Source organism: Urocampus carinirostris, chromosome 6 (genome assembly GCF_059441175.1).
Source record: "Urocampus carinirostris isolate Australia breed hairy pipefish chromosome 6, RoL_Ucar_1.0, whole genome shotgun sequence".
NCBI lineage: Eukaryota > Metazoa > Chordata > Actinopteri > Syngnathiformes > Syngnathidae > Urocampus > Urocampus carinirostris.
Genome location: NC_142354.1, coordinates 19,199,241 through 19,224,628, shown reverse-complemented (window position 1 = coordinate 19,224,628; position 25,388 = coordinate 19,199,241). Strand labels below are relative to the sequence as shown.

General features: G+C 39.1%; 2 protein-coding genes across 2 annotated transcripts in view; both read right to left on the bottom strand.

The window, feature by feature from the left end:
* Window positions 1-2,819: 2,819 nt before the first annotated feature.
* Window positions 2,820-12,964, bottom strand: rdh20 (retinol dehydrogenase 20). Its single transcript, XM_088338142.1, has 5 exons — window positions 12,429-12,964; window positions 8,363-8,461; window positions 8,139-8,284; window positions 3,197-3,328; window positions 2,820-3,132 (listed from the first exon to the last, which is right to left on the bottom strand). The coding sequence occupies exons 1-5, from the start codon at window positions 12,879-12,881 to the stop codon at window positions 3,012-3,014; spliced, it is 951 nt and encodes a 316-aa protein (XP_088194268.1). The 5' UTR covers window positions 12,882-12,964; the 3' UTR covers window positions 2,820-3,011.
* Window positions 12,965-13,343: 379 nt separating this feature from the next.
* kcnb1 (potassium voltage-gated channel, Shab-related subfamily, member 1) overlaps window positions 13,344-25,388 on the bottom strand; it is a 76,883-nt gene continuing 64,838 nt past the window's right edge. The window contains exon 4 of the mRNA XM_088338139.1: window positions 13,344-13,396. The gene's annotated coding sequence lies outside the window, so the exon portion shown is untranslated. The remainder of the gene's footprint in view (window positions 13,397-25,388) is intronic.

Genomic DNA, 25,388 nt, shown 5'->3' with positions numbered 1-25,388 from the left:
CCTTCTATCCTGACTAGTCTGCCAGTTCCTGCTGCTGAAAAACACCCTTACAGCATGATGCTGCCACCACCATGCTTCACTGTAGGGATGGTATTGGCTTGGTGATGAGCGGTGCCTGGTTTCTTCCAAACATGGCGCCTGGCATTCACACCAAAGAATTCAATCTTTGTCTCATCAGACCAGAGAATTTTGTTTCTCATGGTCTGAGAGTCATTCAGGTGCTTTTTGGCAAATTCCAGACGGGCTTCCATGTTCGTTTTACTAAGGAGTGGCTTTCGTCTGGCCACTCTACCATACAGGCCTGATTGGTGGATTGCTGCAGAGATGGTTGTCCTTCTGGAAGGCTCTCCTCTCTCCACAGAGGAACGCTGGAGCTCTGACAGAGTGACCATCGGGTTCTTGGTCACCTCCCTGACTAAGGCCCTTCTTCCCCGATCGCTCAGTTTAGAAGGCCGGCCAGATCTAGGAAGAGTCCTGGTGGTTTCCTGGTCTTCTATTTACGAATTAGGGAGGCCACTGTGCTCATTGGGACCTTCAAAGCAGCAGATTTTTTTCTGTATCCTTCCCCAGATTTGTGCCTCAAGACAATCCTGTCTCGGAGGTCTACAGACAGTTCTTTTGACTTCATGCTTGGTGTTTGTGCTATGACATGCACACTCAACTGTGGGACCTTATATAGACAGGCGTGTGCCTTTCCAAATCATGTCCAGTCAACTGAATTTACTGCAGGTGGACTCCAATTAAGCTGTAGAAAGATCTCAAGGATGATCAGTGGAAAAAATTTTGAGCTTCATGGCAAAGGCTGTGAATACTTATGTAAATGTGATTTCTTAGTTTTCTATTTTTAATAAATTCAAAAAAAGTAAAAAAAAACAAAACTTTTTCACATTGTCATAATGGAGTATTTTGTGTAGAATTTTGAGATAAGAGATTGAATTAATACAATTTGGAATGAGGCTGTAACATAACAAAATGTGGGAAAAAGTGAAGCGCTGTGAATACTTTCCGGATGCACTGTAAATTTTTGTTAATGCGCACAAATCTAATATCTGTGTTGACTTTATTACTTTAAATTATTAGTCACGGAGTACGTTAACCTGCATATTGGAAACAGGATCCAGTGATCTGCAACCTTTTCTGTACCAGTTTAATTTCTAAGATTCTAATGTCCCAGCCCAATAATATTAGTTATAATAAAGACAGCGATGAAAATGATAAGCCTAAATCCACTGTGTAATCACTAGACGACTAAGGATCAAGATTACATAATAAAAGGCATTGTATTTCATTTTGTCATATTTTAACTCGCGGTACCACATTCTAAAACGTTTTTGCTGAACTCTTAGCCATAATGCTCCATTATAACGTGGCACCGTGAGTAATAATAATGTGTTGATCAGATACAATCTAATGCCTTTTTCTATGTTATCTACACTCCTAAATGTCTAGTGTTTGGGTTTCGGCACTCTAGTGTCCAATGCGAGTTTGATTTCTGTTGTATCCAATGCTGAGCAAATGTGGTGAACGGGGTTTGGCACCTAATCAATCATAACTCACATACGGTAATCTACTACTGTAAAACCTCGCGTTACAAATAAATGATGTATAAGCAAAATATGAAGCAACTATTTTTACTTTCTGTGCAGTTCAGTATCGGTCAACAGCCCAGTGGTTGCCAACCACTGCCCTAAAGCACTGCTGGACTTTTAGTAAAGAGGCAAATAATGCATGCAAACTCTGGCTTACTTGCTTAAAAGAGCCTCTGTATTTGTTGATTTCTCTGTGACATTTCAATTATATTTGCTGCTCCACTGCCTAAAAGCCACAGGTGTATCCATTTATAAAAGGTGTATAACTGATATCACTGTTGTACCCATACATATATATTGTAAGTTTAGGTTTTTGTCTAGCCACGTAAGCCCACAGGACGCAACAATGGAGCCCACTTTTGGAGCATTGAGGAAACATGCTCGGTACTTGGAAACTTTGGTGAGGGGCATGACTAATGACATCTAGCTAATATTCCACTCCATAATCTTTACTGTAAGAACAAAAATAACAGCTGGAGTATTTGTATTCAATAATTAGGACAGTTGGAGTGAAAGGTGTGTAGTGTATTATTTGACAACTAGATGTTGTGCCGTGCAACTAAAAACAAATGCTAAAAACGCAGACTCAAAGTGACCTAATTGCAGCATTGTCCTTATGTTTTTTTTTTGCCGAGCCTTTTTGAGGAAAATCTTTAATCAAAAAGAAATCGATTGTTTCCAAATATTGTCTTTAAAAATTGATACACACAATGAGACCTAAAAATACACACAAAAAACATAAAAATCAGTAAGAAATAAATCCACAATTTGATGTATCTTAAAACCAATCCCATTACTAACCCTTGCTCCGAACACTTCCTTGGAAATTGGGAACATACTTTCTGCTTACCACAGGTAGACAGCCTCGCTCGATGTAATATGACCACTTTTTCTTGACATTTTCTTAGAAACCTTAAATATTATAAAAGGGACAGTGTGTATGAGACCACAAGATTTCACTGTATTGTGTTTGCTCCTGAAAACGAGTGCTAAATAGCACAAGAAAGAATGTTAATTGGAAACATAGTGGCAAAGCAAGGTAAACTGACAGCCTCGCTCATTGTAACATAATATCCTTTTCTTGATGTTTTCTTGGAAATATTAAACATCATAAAAGGGACAGCGCATATTATTTGACCACAAGATGTCACTATAGTGTCATGCAACTGGAAACGAGTGCTAAAAAGCACAAGAAAGAATAACAAAAATGTAAATAAAAAGGGAGTCCTGTGAGGTTTTTGGGGAATGAAATATTCTTTAGCCTAAATAAACACTCATTTCCCATTTATTCAAATTTGTGGGGATTCAATATACAGTAACTGCATCCTTGCCAATGCCGTCATTTCGCCTTCTGTATTTCTCCTGACCCTCCGGCACGCGAGTGAATCTTAGAAATCGTCCCGTTAAACCCGACATGAAAAACTACGCATGTGAGTTGACACCGTTAAGCATTTGTTTCTTCTTGGCTTCAATGAAGGGATACATGCACTTGTCGGAGCCCATGAAACGATACGAAACCACGTTGGATTCCCATGGAAGCAGTCTGAAAAAGAAAAAAGTGAGTATGTTTGGTCCAGGATCAAACGAGCCAGAGGAGAACTACTCACGATCTGAAGATGACAGGCAGGTAAGTGAGTCGGGGGATGCAAACGAGGGGCTGGTCAATGAGGATGGCGTTCATGGCCTGCTCCACGCAATACTGAGGCTCCAGGGGGGGCAGCACCAACTCCACTTCATCCCTGTAATCAAGAAAACATTTTTTATATAGCCTGAAGAAGTGTCGTGGATTCTGATCTTGTCCTTCGCGTGTTTGTTGAATTTCATCTTAGGACAATGTTGATAAATGAAGAGGCTGGAGATGAACTGCTTCTCGAGAAGTTTTTATTGGCAACTTGTATTCGGTAGACCACCGCAATACAAGTCTTCAATCGGACAATCTTAGCAATAGTCTCTCTATGACATTTTGCAGCAAGATTTTTATACCTTTTTGAAGCGTTGTATAGGTCAACAGGAAACCGCAACTTCCGTTTTTTGCTTGCCCCAGTTCGCAAAATTTTCTGTTATCAGCCAATTCTCAAAGTTCCAGTTTGCACCTTGGTCTTGTGCTTTCTTGACATGAGACTGAACTTTGTTGGGTTTTTTTTTGCTTAAAGTTGCGGACATTCCTTTGGACTCGTAGTTTGCTTTGAAAATATCCATTTATAATAAAAACTGATGTACTTCATGTACAATATGTCTACAAGCCCTTAATCACAGTCCAAACAGGCAACAATTATGGTAGATACAAGATTTACTGAGGAGTTTAAGCTCTAATCCTGTTAATATATCAATTGCAGAATCTTAATACGTGTATTTAGCATACCTGTCAACCTGTATGTTTTTGCCGTACAAAGTACGTTTATTGTGCATTTTAAGACGTGTACAACGTACGAGAAAATCTGTCCGGAAAAACGCAAATTTGTCAATGAGGTGTACCATCCGGTATACACCGACTATCACCAAACTGTAAATCAATCAAGTCAAACGAGTTCGCCGTGGTAGCCTTTATCTCGGTATTGTTTTTTTTCGTTGCGAACGAAGCGAGCGGTTTGATGCTACTGTGCGCATGCGTCTGCCGCCTGGTGATTACCCATCATGCATCACTCTGATCACACGTGAAAAAAGGGAAAGCAGAGCAGTTACAACATAGTTTTGAATTTTCTTTTGGTACGATCATCAAGTCGCAATGGCCGAACCTGAATTAAAACGCTGTAAGTTAAATGGAAGAGGCAAGCATCACAAAGCAAATGTCAGGACAAAACGGGATTGATACAAGCTTCGAAGAAAAGTGTGGAATATTCGTATTGTGTTGCTTGCAAAAAAGAGGTGAAAGAAGCTGCCTCTGGTTTCTATGAGTTAAAGACGCATTTTGATACAAAGAGTCACGCCAATACGTTATTAAGAATATGTACAGAATGATGTAACGAAACACATGTACTATACGACATGTTAAAGTACATAAATATAAAAAAATAAAAATAAGGTGTAAGATTATTTTGTATTTAGTAAGGGAAAATACGACAGTTTGTAAGGGCATGGAGCCCTGGAGGATGACAGGTATGATTTAGAGAAGGGCTCTCCAACCTTTTTTAAGCGTTAAACTACTTTTTGTTAGCAATAAAATCAAGGATACCGAGTTTAATATGAATTTCTTAAATAGCAACTTAGCTAGAGGGCTTGCAAATAGTTAAAAAGGTAGTTTAATAGGTAGCTAAAAAAGTAAACAATTAAAAAAAAAAAACTAAAAGGGAGCTAGGTAAAGGAGTAAAACACCAACTAAATAGCCAGATGGAAAGTTAAAGATAGCTAGCTAGAAAGGAGGCTGAAATTTACCTTGATTTAAAAAGGTAAAATGTTAGTTAGACAGCATACAAAACGCTAGCTAGATAGCTCGCTATATAACTAAAAAGGTGGGAAGATAGCTAGCTACAAAGCTAAAAAGATAGCAAGATAGCTAGCTAGCAGGGGTGTTGGAACCCATCCCAGCTTGGGGCAGTGTATAGGGGACACCCTGAACTGGTTGCCAGACAGTCGTAGGGTTAGACTCCATCAACCAATAAATAAAAAAACATTTTACCAGAAAATCACAATGACCCAGCACTGGTGAGCTATTTTCAGAACAGGTCACCTCAACTGTCCTTAGGGGCACTCTGGTGCCTGAAGGAACCGCGTTGTAGACCACTGTTTTAGAGAATATTAGAAATGATAACCTGTCACAAATGCTATTGATCTGCCAGTTATGCTAACTATTTCATAATTGTGTGCTAATTGCCTTTTATAACAAGGATCGTCAAACTTTTTAAAGCTGAAAACGACTTTTTGTTACTGATTGATAGTTTCCTCAAATGTAAACAATCGGCCTTATTAGATGGATCCACCAGACACCGTTTAATGTTGTCACGCGTCTACACTTTTTTTCTTTTACGTTCAAAATGAACGAGCAAAGTGTAAGGCATTGTTTTTTGTGACATGACTGTTTATTTCGATTGGAGGCCTTGGTAATACCCTTGTAATGCCTTAGAGCACGGGTGTCAAACATGCAACCCATGGGCCAGATCAGGCACGCCAAAGCTTTGAATCCAGCCCGTGAGAAAAATGAGTTCTAGAGATCACCTTATTTCAACCTTAACCGCTATACATCACGCATTTCTCCAGCACAAGGGTCACAAACTCAGTTGGGGACCGCTGAATCTAGGGTCCGGGTGAGGTTGGGCCAAAAAAGGGGTGGTCCACAAACACAGCACTGATAAAAAATTCTGCTGTTCTTAAAGGGACAGTGTTTTATGTTTGTCCAGTAGGTGTCGCTGTCATGTGTAGTGCAACCAAAAATGGGTCCAAGGAAGACTACTAACTACGGAGACTGAAAGTGAGCTAAAAGCATCCGTTTTCTTCAATTTTGTACCCAGTCTTTCTCAAAGAAAGACAAAAATAATATTTTTTTAAATAAATAACACTAGAGAAGAAGAAATAATAAAAGGAGGCAAAAAAGAGAAAACAGGAATACAAAGATAATGTAGAGTGTTCAACGTTTGGTCAGAATTCTGTTTTGCAATGTCAGAAAATGATGTCAAATGTCAAAATATGTGAAGTGAATACTGTGTTTTAATTCAGTTACATAGAGATATTATCTGTCTGATACTGGTGGAATGTGAGGTTAGAGTGGGGGGGCGTTAGCTCGCATTTGCGCATCAAAGGTTGCCGTGACAAGCCCTGCACAGGGGGTCCGCCCCCCAGGGGACTGGAACCGAGAGCTGGTTCACGTCTCACCCCGAAATTGCAGTCTGAAGAGGGCATAAGTTTTGTTTTATTTTATTATTCTTGTTTTTTGTTCTATTCAAGCTTCTTCAGTAGATGATTAGTAACAGAAAAGTCCATAAATCCAAGAGTCTGTGTGTCTTGATTGAAGTATTTTGAACTTAAAAATCGGTATAAATAATTCACCTAAAGTCTCTGTAGCCAACCCTTCAGAATAACTAAACAAGGTTTTTCATCCGTTTTCCTGACATAATGGTTCAAAAACGTATGTGGTTCTCCAAAAAGGCGAGACAAGTTTTTAAAAGAATAAACTCGGCTCTTTGATTCAATTGGTCAATTATTTTTTTGTTAGATCTACTTATTTACCACCCATATTCGCTACAATGAGTAGGGGAGAAGAAAACAAAAATGGGAAAATGGAGATAAAGAAAGAAGAAAGAACAGAAAGTCAAGTCCTTGTTTATTTTTATAGCCCTTAATCACAAAATCTCAAAGGGCTGCACAGACCACAGATTATTGCAAACCACAGACTATTATTACACCATCACCTGATCTAAAAGCTACATGAGGGCAAATAATACACAGACACACAGATATTGTCAACATAAGATATAGGTTATTCATATGCTATAGAATAGAAGTGTCTTTTAAGCTTAGATTTAAACATTTTCACTGAGGTTGCAGATCAAATCTCAGGGAGAAGAGCAATCCACAGCACCGGGGCCCGAATGGAGAACGCTCTCGAACCCGTGGATCTCTTCTTGGCTCTTGGGATCACTAGTAGACCAGCATTTTCAGAGCGAAGACTGGAACATAGGGGGAAATGAAATGTCTTTGTAGAAATCGTCACAAGATGTCGCCGTTCGGGCGTGTTGAGTCTCAGCTGTCGGTTGACAGGCAAGATAGATGAAGAAATATTGGTGGAATTATGCACAATTACATAAATGTCATGTCCTTTTTGCCGTTTCGCCGATGTAGCTCCCTTACCTTAGTACCATGGCCCGAGCGACAGCCCCGCTTTTGTTTGCGATCCCTACGCCGTCTCTGCCGCTTCGTAAGTGGGTTGGCCACCCATGGCGATCCCGCAAGCCTTTGTATTTCTTGCGGGATATCAAAGGTGGCATAAAAAGTGCCCAAAAAGTCGAAATTTAGACGCAGACCCAAATGTCCAAAAATTCCTCCGGACTCTAGGTATTATTGGCCCCGCAGAAAAGAAAGCAAAAAAGACAAGAGAACGGTAATAAATAGAAAATTAGCTGGAGGGCTGTGAGCCGCTGCGTCTATGCGCGCCGCCATCATCGTCGAAGAAAGAAAATAATTAAGGATATCTTAAATCTTTTCATGTTTTATTTTTCTCCTCTTATTTGGGATTTTGTTTTGTTGCACTGCTTAAAAAAGAAAACAAAATAGTCTATGAAATGTCTATCATCATAATTTAGTCCGGTCACTAAGCACTACATTGTAAATATTATTGGCTGTTTATCCTGACACTCTTGTGTTATTTTCCTCTTTAAAGTCTTTATCACATCCGTCCATCTAGGGTGGAGTGCTATGTCTAATCTAATTGCATACCATGGTTTCCCATGTCGATATCAATGACAATCAAGACTATCCAATGCAATATCATGTACTCATAATACCGCTATTTAGTATCGGTATCAATGAATACCCAAAATTGTAATATATTCTCTTTTTCAAGCCAAATCTCAAGCCGCTTCCGGTACCACAATGAAAGAAAGCATAGCGTTGACGCACCTAATCTTGCAGCCTTGGAACATGCCCGTGTCCACAATGTAAGGACACACCAGGGTGGTCTTAACGCCGTCGACTCCCTCGGCCAGCAGCTCGTGAGCCAGAGACTCGTGGAAACCCACCGCCGCAAATTTACTAGCGCAGTAGTCCTGTTTTGGGGGTGAAAAAAACTCACATTGCTTTTATTTGTACTTCTACTTTTGAAACTGTTGCAGCACTCGGGTCACCTCCACGCAGGCCGTGCTAAAGAGACCCAGCACGCTGGCGATGGTCACGATGTGGCCGTGGTCTTGGGCCTTCATCTGAGGGAGGAAGGCTTTCACGGTCTACCATGAACACAAAACAAAAGCGCAATGATGTAAAAGGTACGTCATGTTCATCCCGGATTTAACTGAATGTGAAGGACGCTTTTGTGTGAGCGGCTTCGCATTAAGAGGATTGCGGTGAAAGGGATCATTTTAACCCCCTTTTATTTATAGAAACAATAACTTGTTTTGTGCTCTTAGATGAGGTTTTGCAATTCAAATTTTCTTTGTATTTGTCTCTGTATTTGATTGAAGGGATGGATGAGAGGAGGGGGGATTTTTAGAAAAACATGAGTTATGTAGGTTTATCTACATACTTTGTAATATCTATCCATAATAATGGTGTCAAACTCATTTTTTATCAGGGAGTACTTGGGAAACAAAATCATTCGGTAAAAAAATGAAGTATTGAAAAGTCAAGTCGTCATGTTTTATTTGTGACGCCTTTAATCACAAGAAGTCTCAAAGGGCTCCAAAGACTATTGCAAACTACAGACTATTATTACACCATTCCCTGATCTAAAACCTACACGAGGGCAAGGTAACACTCAAAAACCTCAACATGAGGAAAATGAGGAAATCTTGAGAAGGGACCACACATGACATAATCCTTCTTCTACGATGAACAGGCTGCAATGGATGTTGCATTAACAAGCATCTATTATCTGCACCGCTTATCCTCAGTAGGGTCGCGAGGGTGCTGGAGCCAATCCCAGCCATCTTCGGGCAGTGGGCAGGGGACACCCTGAAACGGTTACCAGCCAGTCGCAGGGCACACATAGACAAACAACTCACTTGCTCATACACACCTAGGGACAATTTGGACCTGATATGCATGTTTTTGGAATGTGGGAGGAAACCGGAATGCCCGGAGGAAAAACCATACAAGCGCGGGGAGAACACGCAAATGCCGCACAGGAAGGTTTAATCCCATAATCTGAGAACTGTACCGCAGATGCGCTAACCACTAACCCACCGTGCTGCCCATTAGCAAACAATAAAATAATAAATAAAATATAAACTAATTAAAATATAATATAAATTAAAATTAAATTAAAAGGATGACCAGGTTGCAATGGATGTAGCATTAACCAACAATATGTTTTTAGAAGGCCAATTTGGTGTCAAATGTGACACCTCGATTTTTGACCGAGTCACTCTGGGTGATATTACATTCCTCAATGTTCAGAACAGTGTTTGAGAACACTTAGATGGACCGACCAATGATTAACATTTCGGTCTTTTCAGGGTTGAGGCAAAAGAAGTAAAAAAAAAAAAAAAGTACTGAAAAATATGAGAAGGTACTAAAAAGTACTGAACACGAAGACAAATTAAAAAAAAACCTAGTAATAGAAATAAAAGGTATTGGGAAATACTGAAAATTATGACGAAGTACTAAAAAGGATTAAAAGAAAAATACTTAAATTTATGGAAAAAGTATAAAAAGTAATGTAAAGTGGTGGTCGGCAACCGGTACTGCAGACCGGTATCGAGATGAGGGGAGTTTGGGACCAGGCCGCACAGATCGAAAAATAATTTCTATTTTTTTTTTTTCTTCGTGCAGATTCACTGATGCTAATATAGTTCAAAATCAAAATATACATGGGCTTTGAGGTGGTACGTATAAATTAGAATCAACTGTCAACTGCAACTGTCAGACAAGGATTCCTACCTGCCGAAGATACAGTGAATTCAGAATCCCGCCCAAATCCTGAGTTTATAGCTACTTAGTGTGCAAAAAGGTCGACTATTTCATAGAACAATTGTAAACAAACTTGCCGCTATTGGAGACATTTTAGCAAACGAGTTGGACGATGCATGGAGCCTTAAGTCAAGAACACGCTGGGTTGGTCAATCTAGTGCGTTTGTGTTTTATTTACACGGTACGCGGATTAGATTGACGTTCTGCGTTGAACATTACGATATTTGTCCAAGGTAGAGGTAAGATCAGGCTTAAAAATTTCAGCCGGAACCGACCCGAGTCGCGGGTATATAAACCCGAACCCGACGGACTACCTTGATTTGATCAACGAGCCGGAAATAAACACGAAGCTTTAATTTGCCGCCGAAGTAAACACAAAGCTTTAATCCGGCCGTGCGTACTTCAATGAAGCACGCAGCCTGGGGTTTACCTCAAATCAGTGTGTGCCGCAAGCGCAGCGCCTAAATGAACGTTTGGCACTGATGTGCGCATCTCGGCGACATGCTGCAAACGAAACTGAAAATAATCAAAATGGCACCAAAAAGAAAATCAAATTCTGCTGATTACAAGCTGCTTGTAGTGAAATATTTGGCCAAAATGCAGAAAGAAGGTCTGTAAAGCTTGTAAGCTTCTGGCAAGAAGGAGAAATGACGTCTGACGTGAGGGAAGCGGAAGGAGGAAGCCGCGTATCTTTTACCCCAACACCATGACAAAATGTCTTTGGGTGTAGTAATTTTGAGTTAAACTGATTGTTTGGTAAGCAACTAAATAATTACTTGAGTAAAGCAAGAGCATGCTGTTTAGATCCTCTATGAAGGAGAAAATAATAATAATAAAAAACGGCAAAAGAGAGAGAGAGAAACCCGACCGGCCCGACTTAATGATTGACATTTCAAGCCAGAACCCGGCCCAAATTCGGGTTGGATTCAGAGGTTCCGGGTTCCAATCCAGCTACTGGCCTCCTTGTGTGGAGTTTGCATGCTCTTCTTGTGCCCCCGGGCACTCCAATTTCCTCCCACATTAAAAATACATGGCTGGGAAGGGCACATCACCCACGCTACCCTTTTTAGGGTAAGCGGTTCGGAAAATAAAGGAATGTAACTTTGGTGTGATGTTACGCGGACATCTTAACGTCCCACATAACTAGAAAGTGGACTTATGCTCATTATTATTGTTATTAATGTTGTGATTATTATATTTATTATTACTTTAGAAAAAAACGTGTTTAATGCCGCCCTAGGGCTGGACTGTGAAAATATTGTCAGACAATCAGGTTGCTATCTACCGCTGTATAGTATTAAAAAAGGAATAAAAATGTAAATGTAAAATAGTGTAAAATGTACTGAAAAGTATTCAAATGTTTTGAAAAGTACTGAAACCACCAAAAGCATGCAGGACACGTGGCCCTCGAGGACCAGGTTACGCACCTCTTAGTTAAGACAGTAAAAGTTTGTTTCTATGCTACGCTATGTTTATACAGACGCTGCCCTACTTTCGAACGAGATCAGGATAATCGTTCGAAAGTTGAATATGTTCTTAAGTTGCTTCAGTGCTATATTTTGTATGTTTAAGGTTTGTATAAGTATGTTTAAGGCTTGCATAAGTAAATTGTTTTGTTTTGTACTAAAAAATATACATTGAATAAAATAATATGGTCTATAAAGATAAATAATAATAATAATAATTAAGTTTAACTTACTTTTGGAAGATGAGCTTCAAGATTTAGGCGACTTCCTCCTCCGTGGTTGAAAGTGGGCGAAAAAAAAGCGATCAAACCATTTTCGCAACCGCATCAAGCTTCCTTATTCCACTTTCATTTCAAATTAAACAGCTCGCCTCTTCTTTAAACTTTACACAAACCATATTGAAGGGATGCACGAGATATTAAACGATTAAAATGTCAAAGAACTTAGCGTGCTGGAGATACGGTTATGGATTGTTTACACACAAACTCGGAAGAGGAAGCCGGATTACTTCTTCGGGGTGGATGCTGGGTGACCTCTCACAGCGCCACACACCGGTAGAGGCGAAAAGAAGCACTACAGTACTGTCCTCTACTTGGAAAAAGGTACACACAATACAAAATCTAACTTGCAGCAATGTCCAGATAGTTTTCGACATCCCGAAAAAAATGTTCTTATCTACCGTCTTCCGTAAGTCGAATGGACGTAAGTAGAGGAGCGTCTGTATATCACTTTATTGCTCTGCCAATCAAATGATGAATAAGACGTAGGTTCATTTATTCCAAACATTACCTTTTTGATTTTAAACTCCAGTTTTTCTTACCCAGAAAAGTGCAAGACAGTTAACCTTGATGGTGGTCTCAATGAGGTCATCCGGACAGTCCAGCAGCCGTTGTCCGGCCACCACCCCAGCGTTGTTCACCAACATGGTGACATCCCGACCCAAATCCTTGCGCACCGCGTCCGCGTATCGATAAACGTCCTCCCTTTTGGTGACGTCCACTGTGTAAGCGTGCGCCTTGCCTCCCAGGTCGCGCACAGATTCTGCCGTCCGTTGGTTGGCTTCAGCATTCACATCCCACAAAACCACTTCAGCACCTCGTTTGGTGAACTCCCTGGCAAAGAGGCGACCCAGGCCTCCCCCCGACCCGGTGATCAGAACCAGCTCGCCATCCACGGCTTTGATGCGCGGTCGCAGGAAGACACGCAATGTGTTGCGCAGGATGAAGTAAACCATGTCCAGGAGCATCATCTGCAGGTCCATGAGGAAGATCATGGTCGGTTGACTGGACTTCTGCTCACGTTCACGAGCTGTTTGCGGGCCTCAGTCTCCATCCTGCTGGTTTTAAACAATCCCCTCCCGGATTAAAAAAAAATGCTTTGAGCACCACATTAATGCTGATCTAAGCTGTTTTGCACAACTGCTAAGGGAAAAACTTACAGTACAGCAAGTAGAATGTGAATAAACCTTTATTATATTGAAGGATTTTATACATTTGACTATAAAGGATTTTGTGCGATCAAATACAAAATACATTTAAATGCAAAAGATATTCACTGGCTGAGCTGTGGGGCGAGGTCAATGCAATCTAGTAAAGAATGGTGTATACAGGAACAGCAGGGCACTGGGATACAGGGCTGATAAGATAATCAGCACTTCTCAACGCAGATGGCCCTGGTGACGTAGAAACGTTCGGGATGTTTTGACCATTTTAGACATCGAGGCGAGGGGGCTTTCCTGGCACGCCTATGGGAGGAGCCGGCACCACAGCTTGCGGAAAAAAACCTGGGCTGGGAGAAGGGAAAAAAAAGGAAGATCGAGAGAGGAGGCTGGACGGACACTCGAGCGAAACTAATTCGGCTATTTCGGGCATATGTTCGATGGAGTTCACTTAGTTAAATTATTTAAGAAATTAAATCTGCCCCCGTGTGAAAATGTCGGCTATTCTTGTCCATCTTTTCCCATCAAGAAACGAGCGCGCATTGTTAGGTGGTGTTTGGTTGATGGAGTCAGATAACCAATTCGAACAATTTGGTAAAAGGTACATTTTAATATTTATTTCCTAACAATATGTACATGTGAAACACAAGTAGTTATTTTGTCAAGTACCCAGATTAGTATTTACCCCAGAAACAGTCTTTGCTTTTAATTCAGAACCCAGTTCAATATATTTGCTTGATTTCCCCAAACTCGAGCAATGGGCTTTATGTTAGATCATCCGTCTTTCAGCCATTTGTACTCAGGAGTGTCGTGGAAGGGGCTGACTCCTGGCAGAGGGTAGGGGACACCCTGGACTGGTTGCCAGCCAATCACAGATCACACAGACAAACAACTATGACCTAATACACCCAATCCTAGGGACAATTTTGACTCTGAATTAACCTACCATGAGTGCCCAAAGAAAGCCCACTTGGGCACTGTGTGATCATGCAAACTTCACAGGGGGATGTGGGTAGCTGGAATTGAACCAAGCACCTCTGAAGTATGAGGCAGTCATTTCATCTATTTACATACTTCCATTTTAAGCATCATAAAATACACTTTATATCATACAAATCTATATTCAAACTACCGGTAAATCTAAATACTATGAATTAATTATGTTAATTATTATGAATTTTAGGGGCAGCACGGCGGTGCAGTGGTTAGAGCGTGTGCGGCACAGTTCTGAGGTCATGAGATCGAACTTTCCTGTGTGGACTTTGCACAGGATGTAAAAACACAAACTGACAAATAGAGCACAACTGTATGCGGAACACAAAATACAAAACATTTAAAACAGACTATGAGGTGGAGTCAAAAGAGGCAGGGTAGTCTGTGCCTCAACTGTCATCATGAAAATATAAAATTAAAATAATATCAAATGGCTAAAGTTGTTTTACATTTAACTTCACAATTTTGGAATTTTCATGTTCAATATTGATACGTTTTCACATTCACTGTTTAAATACTAAGAGTGATTTAGAACTAAGAACAATGTCAATAATGTTCAATAATATACCCTAAAACATATACCATCGTTTGAAATAGAACATACAATTTATTAACAAAGAGAATCAATGATAGAAAAAAAGGAGGGGGGAAGCACTGGAGATTACGGGAGTTTTTGACTGCTAAAAGTCTGTAAATTACTAGCACAAAAATAAAGTTTCCCACTATAATGCTAGTCAATTTGGGGAGATTTGCTTGTACAGAAAAAAAACGCTCATTCCCGAAAACCAGCAAACATTGTGTTGAATCTGAAACCGTCACCTTACTTGTGTTGTGGAGAGATTTGGTCCCGTTCTCCTTATGGTCGCAACCTAGGGCCCACGTGCTGAACCCAGGGCCACAGTGTAGAGGCGCATGGCCTCTCAGCCAACTTGCGATGAGGCAGGCAGCACTCTTTTTTTATGGATCAGGGACGCTTGGCCAAATCATACCTCTTTGGGTGTGTAGCGCTGTGAGAGGTCACCCAGCTGTGAGAGGTCTACACTATGTCTATACCATCTCCACCGCGCTAAGAACTTTTAAATCTTTATTGTTTAATATATCATGCATCCATTCAATACAGTTGGTGTAAAGTGTAAAGAAGAGGCGAGCCATTTCATTTGAAATGAAAGTGGAATAAGAAAGCTTGATGTAGTTGAGAAAATGGTCGGAACGTTTTTTTCGGCCACTTTTTACCAAAAAGAAGGAAGTCGCCTAACTCTTGAAGCCCATCTTCTAAAAGTAAGTTAAACTTAACTTTATTTATATTTATAGAGCATATTATTTTATTTAATGTTTATTTTTTTAGTATAAAACAATGCAGGTTACTTATACAAGCTTTAAAAATACTTATATAAACCTTAAACTGTCATGATTACTGATTCTGGGCACCTGTGGCTGCCCCGTTGGCGCCAACAGCCACAGGACCTGATTGGCTGTTGGACTATTTTTAAACTCCCTGCTTCCGAAAAGAACCCTTCAGACCGTCTGCGAACCTATGATCTCAGCTAGGCAAGCTTTTGTACTCTACGACACTATTCTGCCCTGTTTCCTGCCTGATACCTGTTGCCCACCTCTTTTCTGGACCTGTTTCTGTTTTTGCTCCACCGTCCCGGCCAGACCTGTTTTTTCTCGCTACCAACGACGACCCTCGCTCGACACGGAAGTGCCACTTTCGCGTTCCTGCTATCTGCTACCCGTGACCGACAATCATCGGATCGTGGATGCAAGCACTGTTCTTTTTCTTAAAAAAAGAGTAAAACAAACGCAATTGGGTCCCGTCTCTGTTCCTGGTCCGTGGCATAAACATACATTCTGTACAAAATATAGGACTGAAGCAACAAATTCAACTTACAAACGATCGTCCGAAACGTAAGTAGAGCAGCGTCTGTCGGCGTCTGATGGTTCCTGAATAACACTGGCTTCTTTCATTCCTGGTTCATGGAATGGCGATATTTATATCAAGGAAATTTTAAGCTTTTCAGTTGGTTAAATTGGTTTCACACTCGGCTGGTAGCTTAATTTTTTAGGGGCCCTTCAATCCGTTTGACTTTGACACCTCCGTTTTTTGTAATCAAAAAGCCATAAGCCAATAATGAAATGGAAAGGAAAACCATAACGACGTTAAGCTTGCCTTTAACATACCGTATATTCTTGTGTGTGAATTGATGTAATTACGTGTTGAATTGCAGCACATTTGATCAGCGTTTTGCAGAACATAAGCAGATTGTTTTGGAAGCGTAAACCTCAAGAAGGATTGTTTTCTCATGCAACACTGGCCGCCCTTGTTTTACCGGCTGCGTTTGGCATGTGAGTCACGTACGTATGCAATCATACCCAGTCTTTTTTTTTCCCAAGTCGTAAAACTCTTCACGCTAACTTACTGAGCCCTTTGTTCCTACGTGATTTTTCACACTCATCAATAATCATATTTATCCTAATCAGTGTTGGGACCAATGATCTTTAAGGAACGCATTCCTGGAATCTAACTACTTGGAAATGACTACTGTAACGTGTTAGTAGTAACAGGACCTGGCCCAAGCCTTCACCAGGCCCTAAGCAAAATTAGATTTGGGCCTCCTATTACTTGATCATTTCTATACCTACTACAACTCATTCCATGTTCTACTCCAGGGGTGGGCAACTATTTGGAGTCAGGGGTCGCGTGTGACATGTTATACTTCTTTTGAAATAGATTAGTTTCATGAAATTGGTTTTGAAACAATAAGAGCAAAATAGTATATCAAGTCCCTGTTTTAAGCACTTCATTTGTTGTTTATTTTTAAAGTATTTTTGCAGTGTATTTTAGGGCTTTTTCATATTTCTGAAGTCAGCTTTTTATTGAAGTTTTGTAGTTTTTTTGTAGTGTTGCTGTAGTTTTATTTTTTGCACTTTTTTGTAGTACTTCTGGAGTAATTTTCATGTAGTCTTTCCATAGTAGTATTTCTCTAGCTCGAGAGCTTGCCTCCCTAGATTTACAGAGACGCATTTTGTTACAAAGTTTCACCATCCTTATTGCTCATTTATTATACTCCAACGCCAACTACTGACCAACATTATACACTGCAGTAAAACATGTGATTCATCTCTAAATCCATCAGATTCGTTTAAACCAATCACTTGTGTTGTTTCATTCTTGTGTTTTCCAATAAATGAGCCTCTAGCTATGGGCAGATCGTGGTTCCTTCCTGAGCCGATCTTGGAAGCACGCGCCTCCGATGGAAGGGCTATCAAAACCCTACCTTTCTGACTCAGAGTGTGTTCTTTTCTTCAACTTAATACAATCTCAAGTTTTAACCTTGACCGTAACTAGTAACTGTTACCAATTATAATTTCTCATGAAGGTACAGAAAGACCAATCGAATACACTTCAAGCAAGCATTGGGTGACTTTGAGCTGTGCTGTTGCCATGGAGTTTGAAAGTAAGCCATTTTCAACATAGAATTTGTATGAATAGAGATTGCCAGGGATTGTTCCCAGGAATAACACATTTTTCACTTGCTTTGTCTTTTGAACATTCAGATGCCCTCGCGGGAAAGCGTAGTGAGCAGCCAAATGGAATTGAATTTCATTTTCTCCTTTTGTACTGTGACATGATTGTCCCACTCGGTGCATATATCCGTGTCTATTGTGAAGCTCTTTATTGGCTGACATGTTGATAATTAATGGTATTATCATGGATTCTGCGTGTGCAGCTCTTATCACCGTCAGTGGCCATAGCAACTCGACGAAGAAACCACGCATCCCTGAAGGCAACAACATGATTGGTCGCAAATTGCCGACCTTTCGCAACATTGACAGTCTTCCTCACAGTGTTGTTGTTTTTTCGTGTTTGGGATTTATTTTGTGCTGTTTGAACAAAGTTTTGACTTTTCTGAACTGAAATGAGGACGAGGTGTCAGTATAATGGCACGCCGGCTGGGTGGTTAGCGCGCAGCCCTTCGGTGCAGAGGTACAGGGTTGGAGTCCAGCTACCGTAACCTCCCCGTGTGGAGTTTGCATGTGCTCCCCATGCTTGTATGGGTTTCCTCTGGAGACTCCGCTTTCCTCCCACATTCCCAAAACATGTACGTCAGGTTCATTGTCTAGTTTAAATAGGTGTGTGTTGTATAGGTCAACAGGAAACTGCAACTTTGGTTTTCCGCTTTCCACCTGTTATCACATTTTTCTGTTATAAACCAATTCTCAAAGTTTCAGTTTTTCTTTTTTCTTTTTTGCGCCTTGGTCTCAGGGTTTCTTGGCATCAGGCTGAAATTTGTCCTTACGCTTAAAGTTTTTAACACTTTTACAAATGCCAAAACACTTTTACATCACTAATCTCTAGCGCGCTAAGAAGCAATTTTTAGTGTTTAATATCTTATATGGTTGGTTTAAAGTGTAAAGAAGAGGAGAGCCGTTTCTTTTGAAACGAAAGTGGAATAAGAAAGCTTGTTGTGGTTGAGAAAATGGACGGAACGCTTTTTTTCAGCCACTTTTTACCACGAAGGAGGACCTCTTGAAGCGCATCTCCCAAAAGTAAGTTAAACTCTACTTTTTTTTTAATCTTTATATAGCATATTATTTTATTAAATGTTTATTTTTTTAGTACAAAACAATACATGTTACTCATACAAGCCTTAAACAAACTTTTATAAACCTTAAACATACGAAATTCTATATTTTGTAGCAACTTACGAACAAAGTCAACTTACGAACGATCATCTCGTTCGCAAGTAGGGCAGCGTCTGTATTCCCTCCAAACACAATCTTTTTTATTATTCTTGTTTTATTTTACCAGAACAACATATGTACGGATGTACTGAATATAAACTGAACAAATACTTAAATAAATACATACATGCACAGATACACATAAAACGAGGTAACAGAAAACAATTTGTGTTCTTAATTAACTGCAACAATAAATGTACAAAACCTCCAGAAGGCACATAAAAAGCACATGGATTTTTCTTTAAAAGCCTAGCCTGCACACATTTATGTTTGTGCCGTTATCGTAAGACTGCCCCTTACAGTCATCGAAGGGGATGTTCAGTTCTTCAAGCTTGTGAAGAATTAGCCAAGACAAGCCTTGACCCGTTGATTCAGGGGCTAAAAGAAACCCCAAGAAATTTTAATTTTTTTGTCAAAATTTATAGTGCAGACCACAACAGACATCATTGTTTTGTAAATTCACATATATTTGATAGCATATATCAATAATCATCGTTTGCCTGTGTCTTAGGCCAGCTCTTGGGACATTGTATTGCTTTGAACATCAGAACCGTGACTTCTATTTTTAGTAAAATAACATTAAGATGGCGATTTCCTCAAGTGTTTTCTGATTGATAAATGTTAGCAAGTACAGCTATAGTGTGTACTGTTTGCTATAGGCCTGACGCCTGGCTTTGGCGACATTCAGTGGACATATATAAATCTACAGGTCATAGTTTGACGTAAAGCAGCTTATTTTTCTCTTGTGTTTCTCATAAGAATTGTTTCGCGGGTTGGATTGAATCCATTGACAGGCTGACCTGGACCTCGGGCCGTAGGTTTGAAACCTTCGTAGCAGAAGACTATTAAATCGTTAAATCATCATTTGAAGAGCTGCTTGAAAGTAAAGTAAAAGGTTTAAAAATCTTATATTTTTCGCTTTTTCCCAGTAAATTATCCGTATTATTGACGTAAATAAATAAGTATCAATGTTTATACACCCCCATTATTAATATTTTGAATGCATTTTGTATGTTTCTATTTTAAGGCAGTTTTAGGGGGTCGCTTATGTGAGTAAATGGGTGCAGGAAAGCTATTTTTGTCACGTTCCAGTCTTAAATTGTTGTTTGACTTTTTTCTTCTTGCAAGTGCACGGATGATAAACACTACAAGAGATTAAATTTTCATGAAGGAAAAAATATTGAGGGTAAAACTCTTTCAATCATCGTTTTATAATCAAATCTTACATTCCTGAATTATACTTGAATTGTGACACCGTTTCTGTGACAATAATTTAATAACACACCCCGTGGGAATGTTTTTTTTCTACCCATGTGGCCCCGAGTTTAAATGAGTTTGACACCCCTGCACTAGGAGGTGCTGAATAATACACACTGTCCCTTTAAGTATCGCCCATTTCCACACCTGCACACATAAAACTCTTCCGGCTCCCCTTCCCGTCTCTTGTGGCAGTGATACATTGATGAACATTCGGAAATCGCAAGCATCACTCATCAATGGGAAGAATGATTTTAATTGATCTTATTTTCTTCATGTAATTGGTGCTAGTTTCTCATTTTTTTCGTTTTTATTTTTTAATCAACCGACAATACAGATATTTGATGAGTGCATCATTCAACTTATAAAAATTTAAAAAAGTATTGCGTAAAAGTAATTCCGTTTCCGAGTTTTTTTTATTTTTGGTTGCCCACAGAAACGTCTAAAGTCAGCTGGGCAAGTCTACCACTAGAGGACGCTATTGTTAAGGACACCTCCTTCTTTTAAGCCCCGCCCCCCCAATTATCTCCCAATGAAGGGAATCGTTTCTAGTGGCAGGTTGTAGGAAAAGCCCCATGTCCAAACGAGTGCAGACATGTTGGGGAGAAACAAACATCCCCAGACGAGTTTTCTGCTCACAAGCACCCCAACGCGAAAAATTCTGCAAATATGAAACTTTTGGTATCAGTTGTTTGTGTTAATATCATTCAGACGAGTTTTTTTTCCTAATCAGAGTGCATTGAGACCTTGTTTAGAATGCTGTAAAAAATTGCCCAATTTTATATTTGCAAAAATACGAGGCATAGTATCTTTCCTTTCTTCCAGCAAACAGCTGAGTAAATGTAACATTCATCCATATCAGTAGGTGGCAGCAGATATTTCTTATTATATACTGAAATTTAGAAACTCACAATGTTTTGGTTCCACTGGCAGATATGTTCTGCTCTTTAGACCTTGATTACCATGACCCTTTATAAGGACCTTTTGGACAGCACACGGAGTCGGGTCATTGCCATTTATATGCCACTTCCTTCCTGTCTTCTTTTCTTCTTTATTCTTTTGGGGTGGGGTGTTCATGAGTTGTAGTCATAGGTGACTACGCTCTCCAATTCCGACCCATAATGCCAATGTTGTAAGTCTTAGGTATGAGGCGGGTGCTCTACCCTAAGGCCACCGAGCTGGTGATCCTGACTTATCTTACCATATCAGGTTGTTTTTTTGTAAAACGTTTGAACTCTGCTAGTTGTATTAAGATCAGGCTCGTTTTTTGTGGTTCTTGGTTTCTGTTAATAAATACCATCCTTTGTTGAGCACACCCACTTCCAATCCCGGATTGCCTGCACTTGGGTCCACCTCTATAAACGTGACGAATAAGCAGCCGTTCAAAATGAAAACATAAAGGTATTTATTTCTTTTGGAGACATCTGAAAATCTCTTACAAGTCGTGCTGGTTAGTGTCTTTCCCTTTTTCCAGCGAACAGCTGAATAAATGTAACATTCATCTATATCAGTAGGTGGCAGCAGATATTTTACCGTAAATTCCAGACTATAAGCCGCTACTTTTTTCCCAAATGTTCAGCCCTGCGGCTTATTCAGTGAAGCGGCCAATTTATGTAATTTTTCTAACGGCCACCAGCGGCGTTGGAGTATAAAAGGTAAGATTAAGACCAGTAGAATATGTGCGCCAAGAAAGACTGCAATCTCTAAGTTTATGCATACATTGTCTGTAAAGGAAAGGTACGTTCGGATAATGAGGAAGACGGCCTTGATGGCGACAGTTATGAGGAGGAAGCTGAGGACGATCTACCGTGAAGTTCACAATTACAGGAAGCTTTCTTTTGACAGACACGTTAGATGCATTGCGAGCGTGATCCTACTAGCGTGTTGGTACCTTTCAAAGGAACGGTTTGGGATGAAAGTTATATTATTATTATTAAAGCTTTGAAAACTCTCTCGGTGCACCGTCTTTCTTCGTAAATATGTGTAACCATGTATAATATGTATTTGCAACTGTATATTTTTGTAATGTATTTATTTTAGAGATTTATTCTGTTATGTGTTCTACGAGCTAATCAAAAAGAAGGGGCGGAGCAAACGCGAGCTTATGGGAAGTGGGGTAAAGCTGAGTTACCGGTAGATCTGTTTGTTGTCGCAGCGGACAATAGTGGATATATATTTTTCCCACCCTTAACTTTGGAAATATACATTTTGTTTCCTTGGATTACTTTACAAGTCTGCATCAAACGTTAATTACGGGTATAATTTTCTATTCATGATGCCGATTGTGGTATTAAGATTTTCTACTATTTATTCAGTTACAATCATGGTATAAAGAAATTGAGAGTTTAATTGCTGATAGAAATATCAGAAAAAATTGTTAAAACATCATATTGTCAGATATAACGAAGTTGTGAATATGCTTATTTACTGTTGAGACTGTCGAGAAAAATTGTTCGAACCTCACAATGTTCATTTGCTGTCAATAGTGTCAATAAAATTGTTCAAACCATAAACCAAAAAAGTTACAATCGTGGAAGTTACAGCCTGGTCTGGGTTAAACTTGTGTCACAAATTTTAATGCGTGCGCACGTGGCTTGTACAGAGGTGCGGCTTGTGTAAGTACAAAAGTGGCAAATCACTTAAAAAGTGGTGGGTGCGGCTTATAATCAGGTGCGCTCTATAGTCCGGATTTTACGGTATATACTAAAATTTAGAACCTCGCAATGTTTTGGTTCCATTGGCAAATATGTTTTTCTCATTTGACATTGATTAACCTGACCCTTTATAAGGACTGTTTGGACAGCATACGGAGTTGGGTCACTTCCATCCTGTCTACTTCTACCATGTCAGGTTCGGTTTTTGTTCATGAACACTTTGCTAGTTGTATTTAGACTGAGTTTTTTTTGTTCCTGCTTTCTGTTTAGAAATATTATCCTTTGTTGAGCACACCCGCCTCCAATCGCGACTTGCCTGCATTTGGGTCCACCTCTGTAAACATGATAAATAAGCAGCCATTCGAAATCAAAACGTAGAGTGATTTATTTCTTTTGGAGTCATCGGAAATGGGGAGAATGTCAGTTTTCTCATGAAATACAAACATATCAAGACATAGAGACAGCATTTTTTTTTAACTTTTTCTTCATTTTTCTCTTACAAGACAATAAACACGGATGGCTTGGTGTGAGTCACAAGCAGCCGCGACGCCGAAAAAGTCACAACATGCACCGAACGTCAGAACATTGATTACACTAACGCACGGCATAGAAAGTCAACAGGTAGAAATGTTTTTGTTCATTTGTGTGTGTGTTTTTTTGTTGTTGTTTTTTTGTTGTTGTTTTTTTCATACAAAACTGAACAAGCTGGGGACCTACAAACAACATCGTAGAAGAGCTTTTCTACAGTGAAGAAAATAAGTATTTGAACACCCTGCTATTTTGCTATTTCTCCCACTTAGAAATCATGGAGGGGTCTGAAATTTTCCTCGTAGGTGCATGTCCACTGTGAGAGAGATAAACTAAAAAGAAAAATCCAGAAATCACAATGTATGATTCATTCTTTTTTTTAACTTATTTTCTTCACTGTATATAATCTTTAAGTCTAATTCCCTGGTGTACTTTACAAAGACCGATGGCTTAGGCAAGGTTTGGGGTCGATTCCACTGAGAGATTTTCAATGTAGAAAAATATATATGTTGTAATTTGTTAGTGATTTATCGGCCTCAAACTCCTATCCTGCTTGTTGATTATTGTATTTTCTATAATTGTCCCCAAACCTTGAGATATAGTGGAGGGGTTTCTCCTCCCTCGGTCAGGTTCTTCACTATTGAAAAACCTGAAACCTGTTACATCTAGCAGCAAATTATTCTGAATGTCAGAATCTGGCAAGAAATGTACAAATCAGCATAGGGGTATGTTTGAAGAAACTGTGCTTTTCCTTTTGGATGTGATACCAATAGAACGCCAACTGGTTGAAGTAGGGTAAGGGTTAAGGGTTAGATAATCCCATTATGAATCAATGAGCTCAGTTTGCAGGAGTTCGAGATACGATAGATGTGGTTCACGATTACTAGGAAGAAATCATGAAAAAACATGTATAAATATATAAATACCTAGAAAAATATGCAAAAATAAATGAATGAACATGTAAGGGAAGTAATAACTGAATACTGTACATGACATAAATACAACGTATATTAATGCATTTTGTCATTTATTTATTTATTTGTGAATTTTGTTGTGTGATTCTTTGCTGCATTTTGTCATGTATTTTTTGTGTATTTTGTGATGTATTCTCCAGTGTATTTTGTTGTTTCTTTTGTTGTACATTTTTTCATTTAATTGTGTATTTTGCCATGTTTTTGTCATGCATGTTGTAATTTATTTGGTAGTGTATTTCATCATGTATTTTGTTGTGTTTTTGTCATGTATTTTGTAGGGTATTTTGTCATGAATGTGCACCACCAGGTCTCACTTGCCCAAGACATACCACAGGAAATGGTGGCTGTACGACCTTAGTGGTTAAGGGTTCCTAGGAACCAACTAACCAAGCATTTTGTCGAGCACTTTGTTGTGTACTTCGTCATTTTTTTTTGTCATGTAATTTCTAATTTATGTTTAGTGTATTTGGTCCTGTATTTTGTGATGCATTCTATTGTGTATTTTATTATGTATACTGTAATGTATTTTGTTGTTTAGTTTGTCATGCATTTTTTCGTGTAGTTATGTATTTTGCCATGTATTCGGCATGTATATCGTTATTTATTTTGTTGTGTATTTTGTCGATTTTTTACTTGTGTATTTTGTCAGGTATTTTTTTCATTAATTTATAGCGAATTTTGTCGTTTATTTTGTCGTGTTTTTGTCGTGTTATTTCTCATGTATTTTTCGTGTATTTGGTTGGGTATTTTTTGTCCATTTTATTGTGTATTTTATTATGTATTCTGTAGTGTATTTTGTTTTTTATTTTGTCGTATATTTTTTTGTGTAGTTGTGTATTTTTCCATGTATTTTGTTGTGTATTTTGTCGATTTTTTAGTTGTGTATGCTGTCAGGTATTCTGTCATTTACTTTGATGTAGATTTTGTCATATATTTTGTCATGTATTTTGTCATTTATTTATTGTGCATTTTGTTGTTTAATTTGTCGTAAAGTTTTTGTGTAGTTGTATATTTTGCCATGTATTTTTTCATGTATTTCATCATCATTTTGTAGTGTATTTTGTCGTGTGCATTGCCTTGTATTTTGTTGTGTATTTTGTGGAGTATTTAGTTGTGTAAATTGTTGTTTATTTTGTCATGTATTTGGTCGTGTATTGTGTAGTGAAGGTATTCGTGTACTAAATACACTA

Coding starts and splice junctions, on each gene's coding strand:
- rdh20 (XM_088338142.1), bottom strand. CDS start 12,881: ATGATCTTCCTCATGGACCTGCAGATGATGCTCCTGGACATGGTTTAC. Junction 8,285..8,362: donor TTAGCACGGCCTGCGTGGAG/GTGACCCGAGTG, acceptor CCCCCAAAACAG/GACTACTGCGCTAGTAAATT. Junction 3,329..8,138: donor TTCCAAGGCTGCAAGATTAG/GTGCGTCAACGC, acceptor TCTTGATTACAG/GGATGAAGTGGAGTTGGTGC.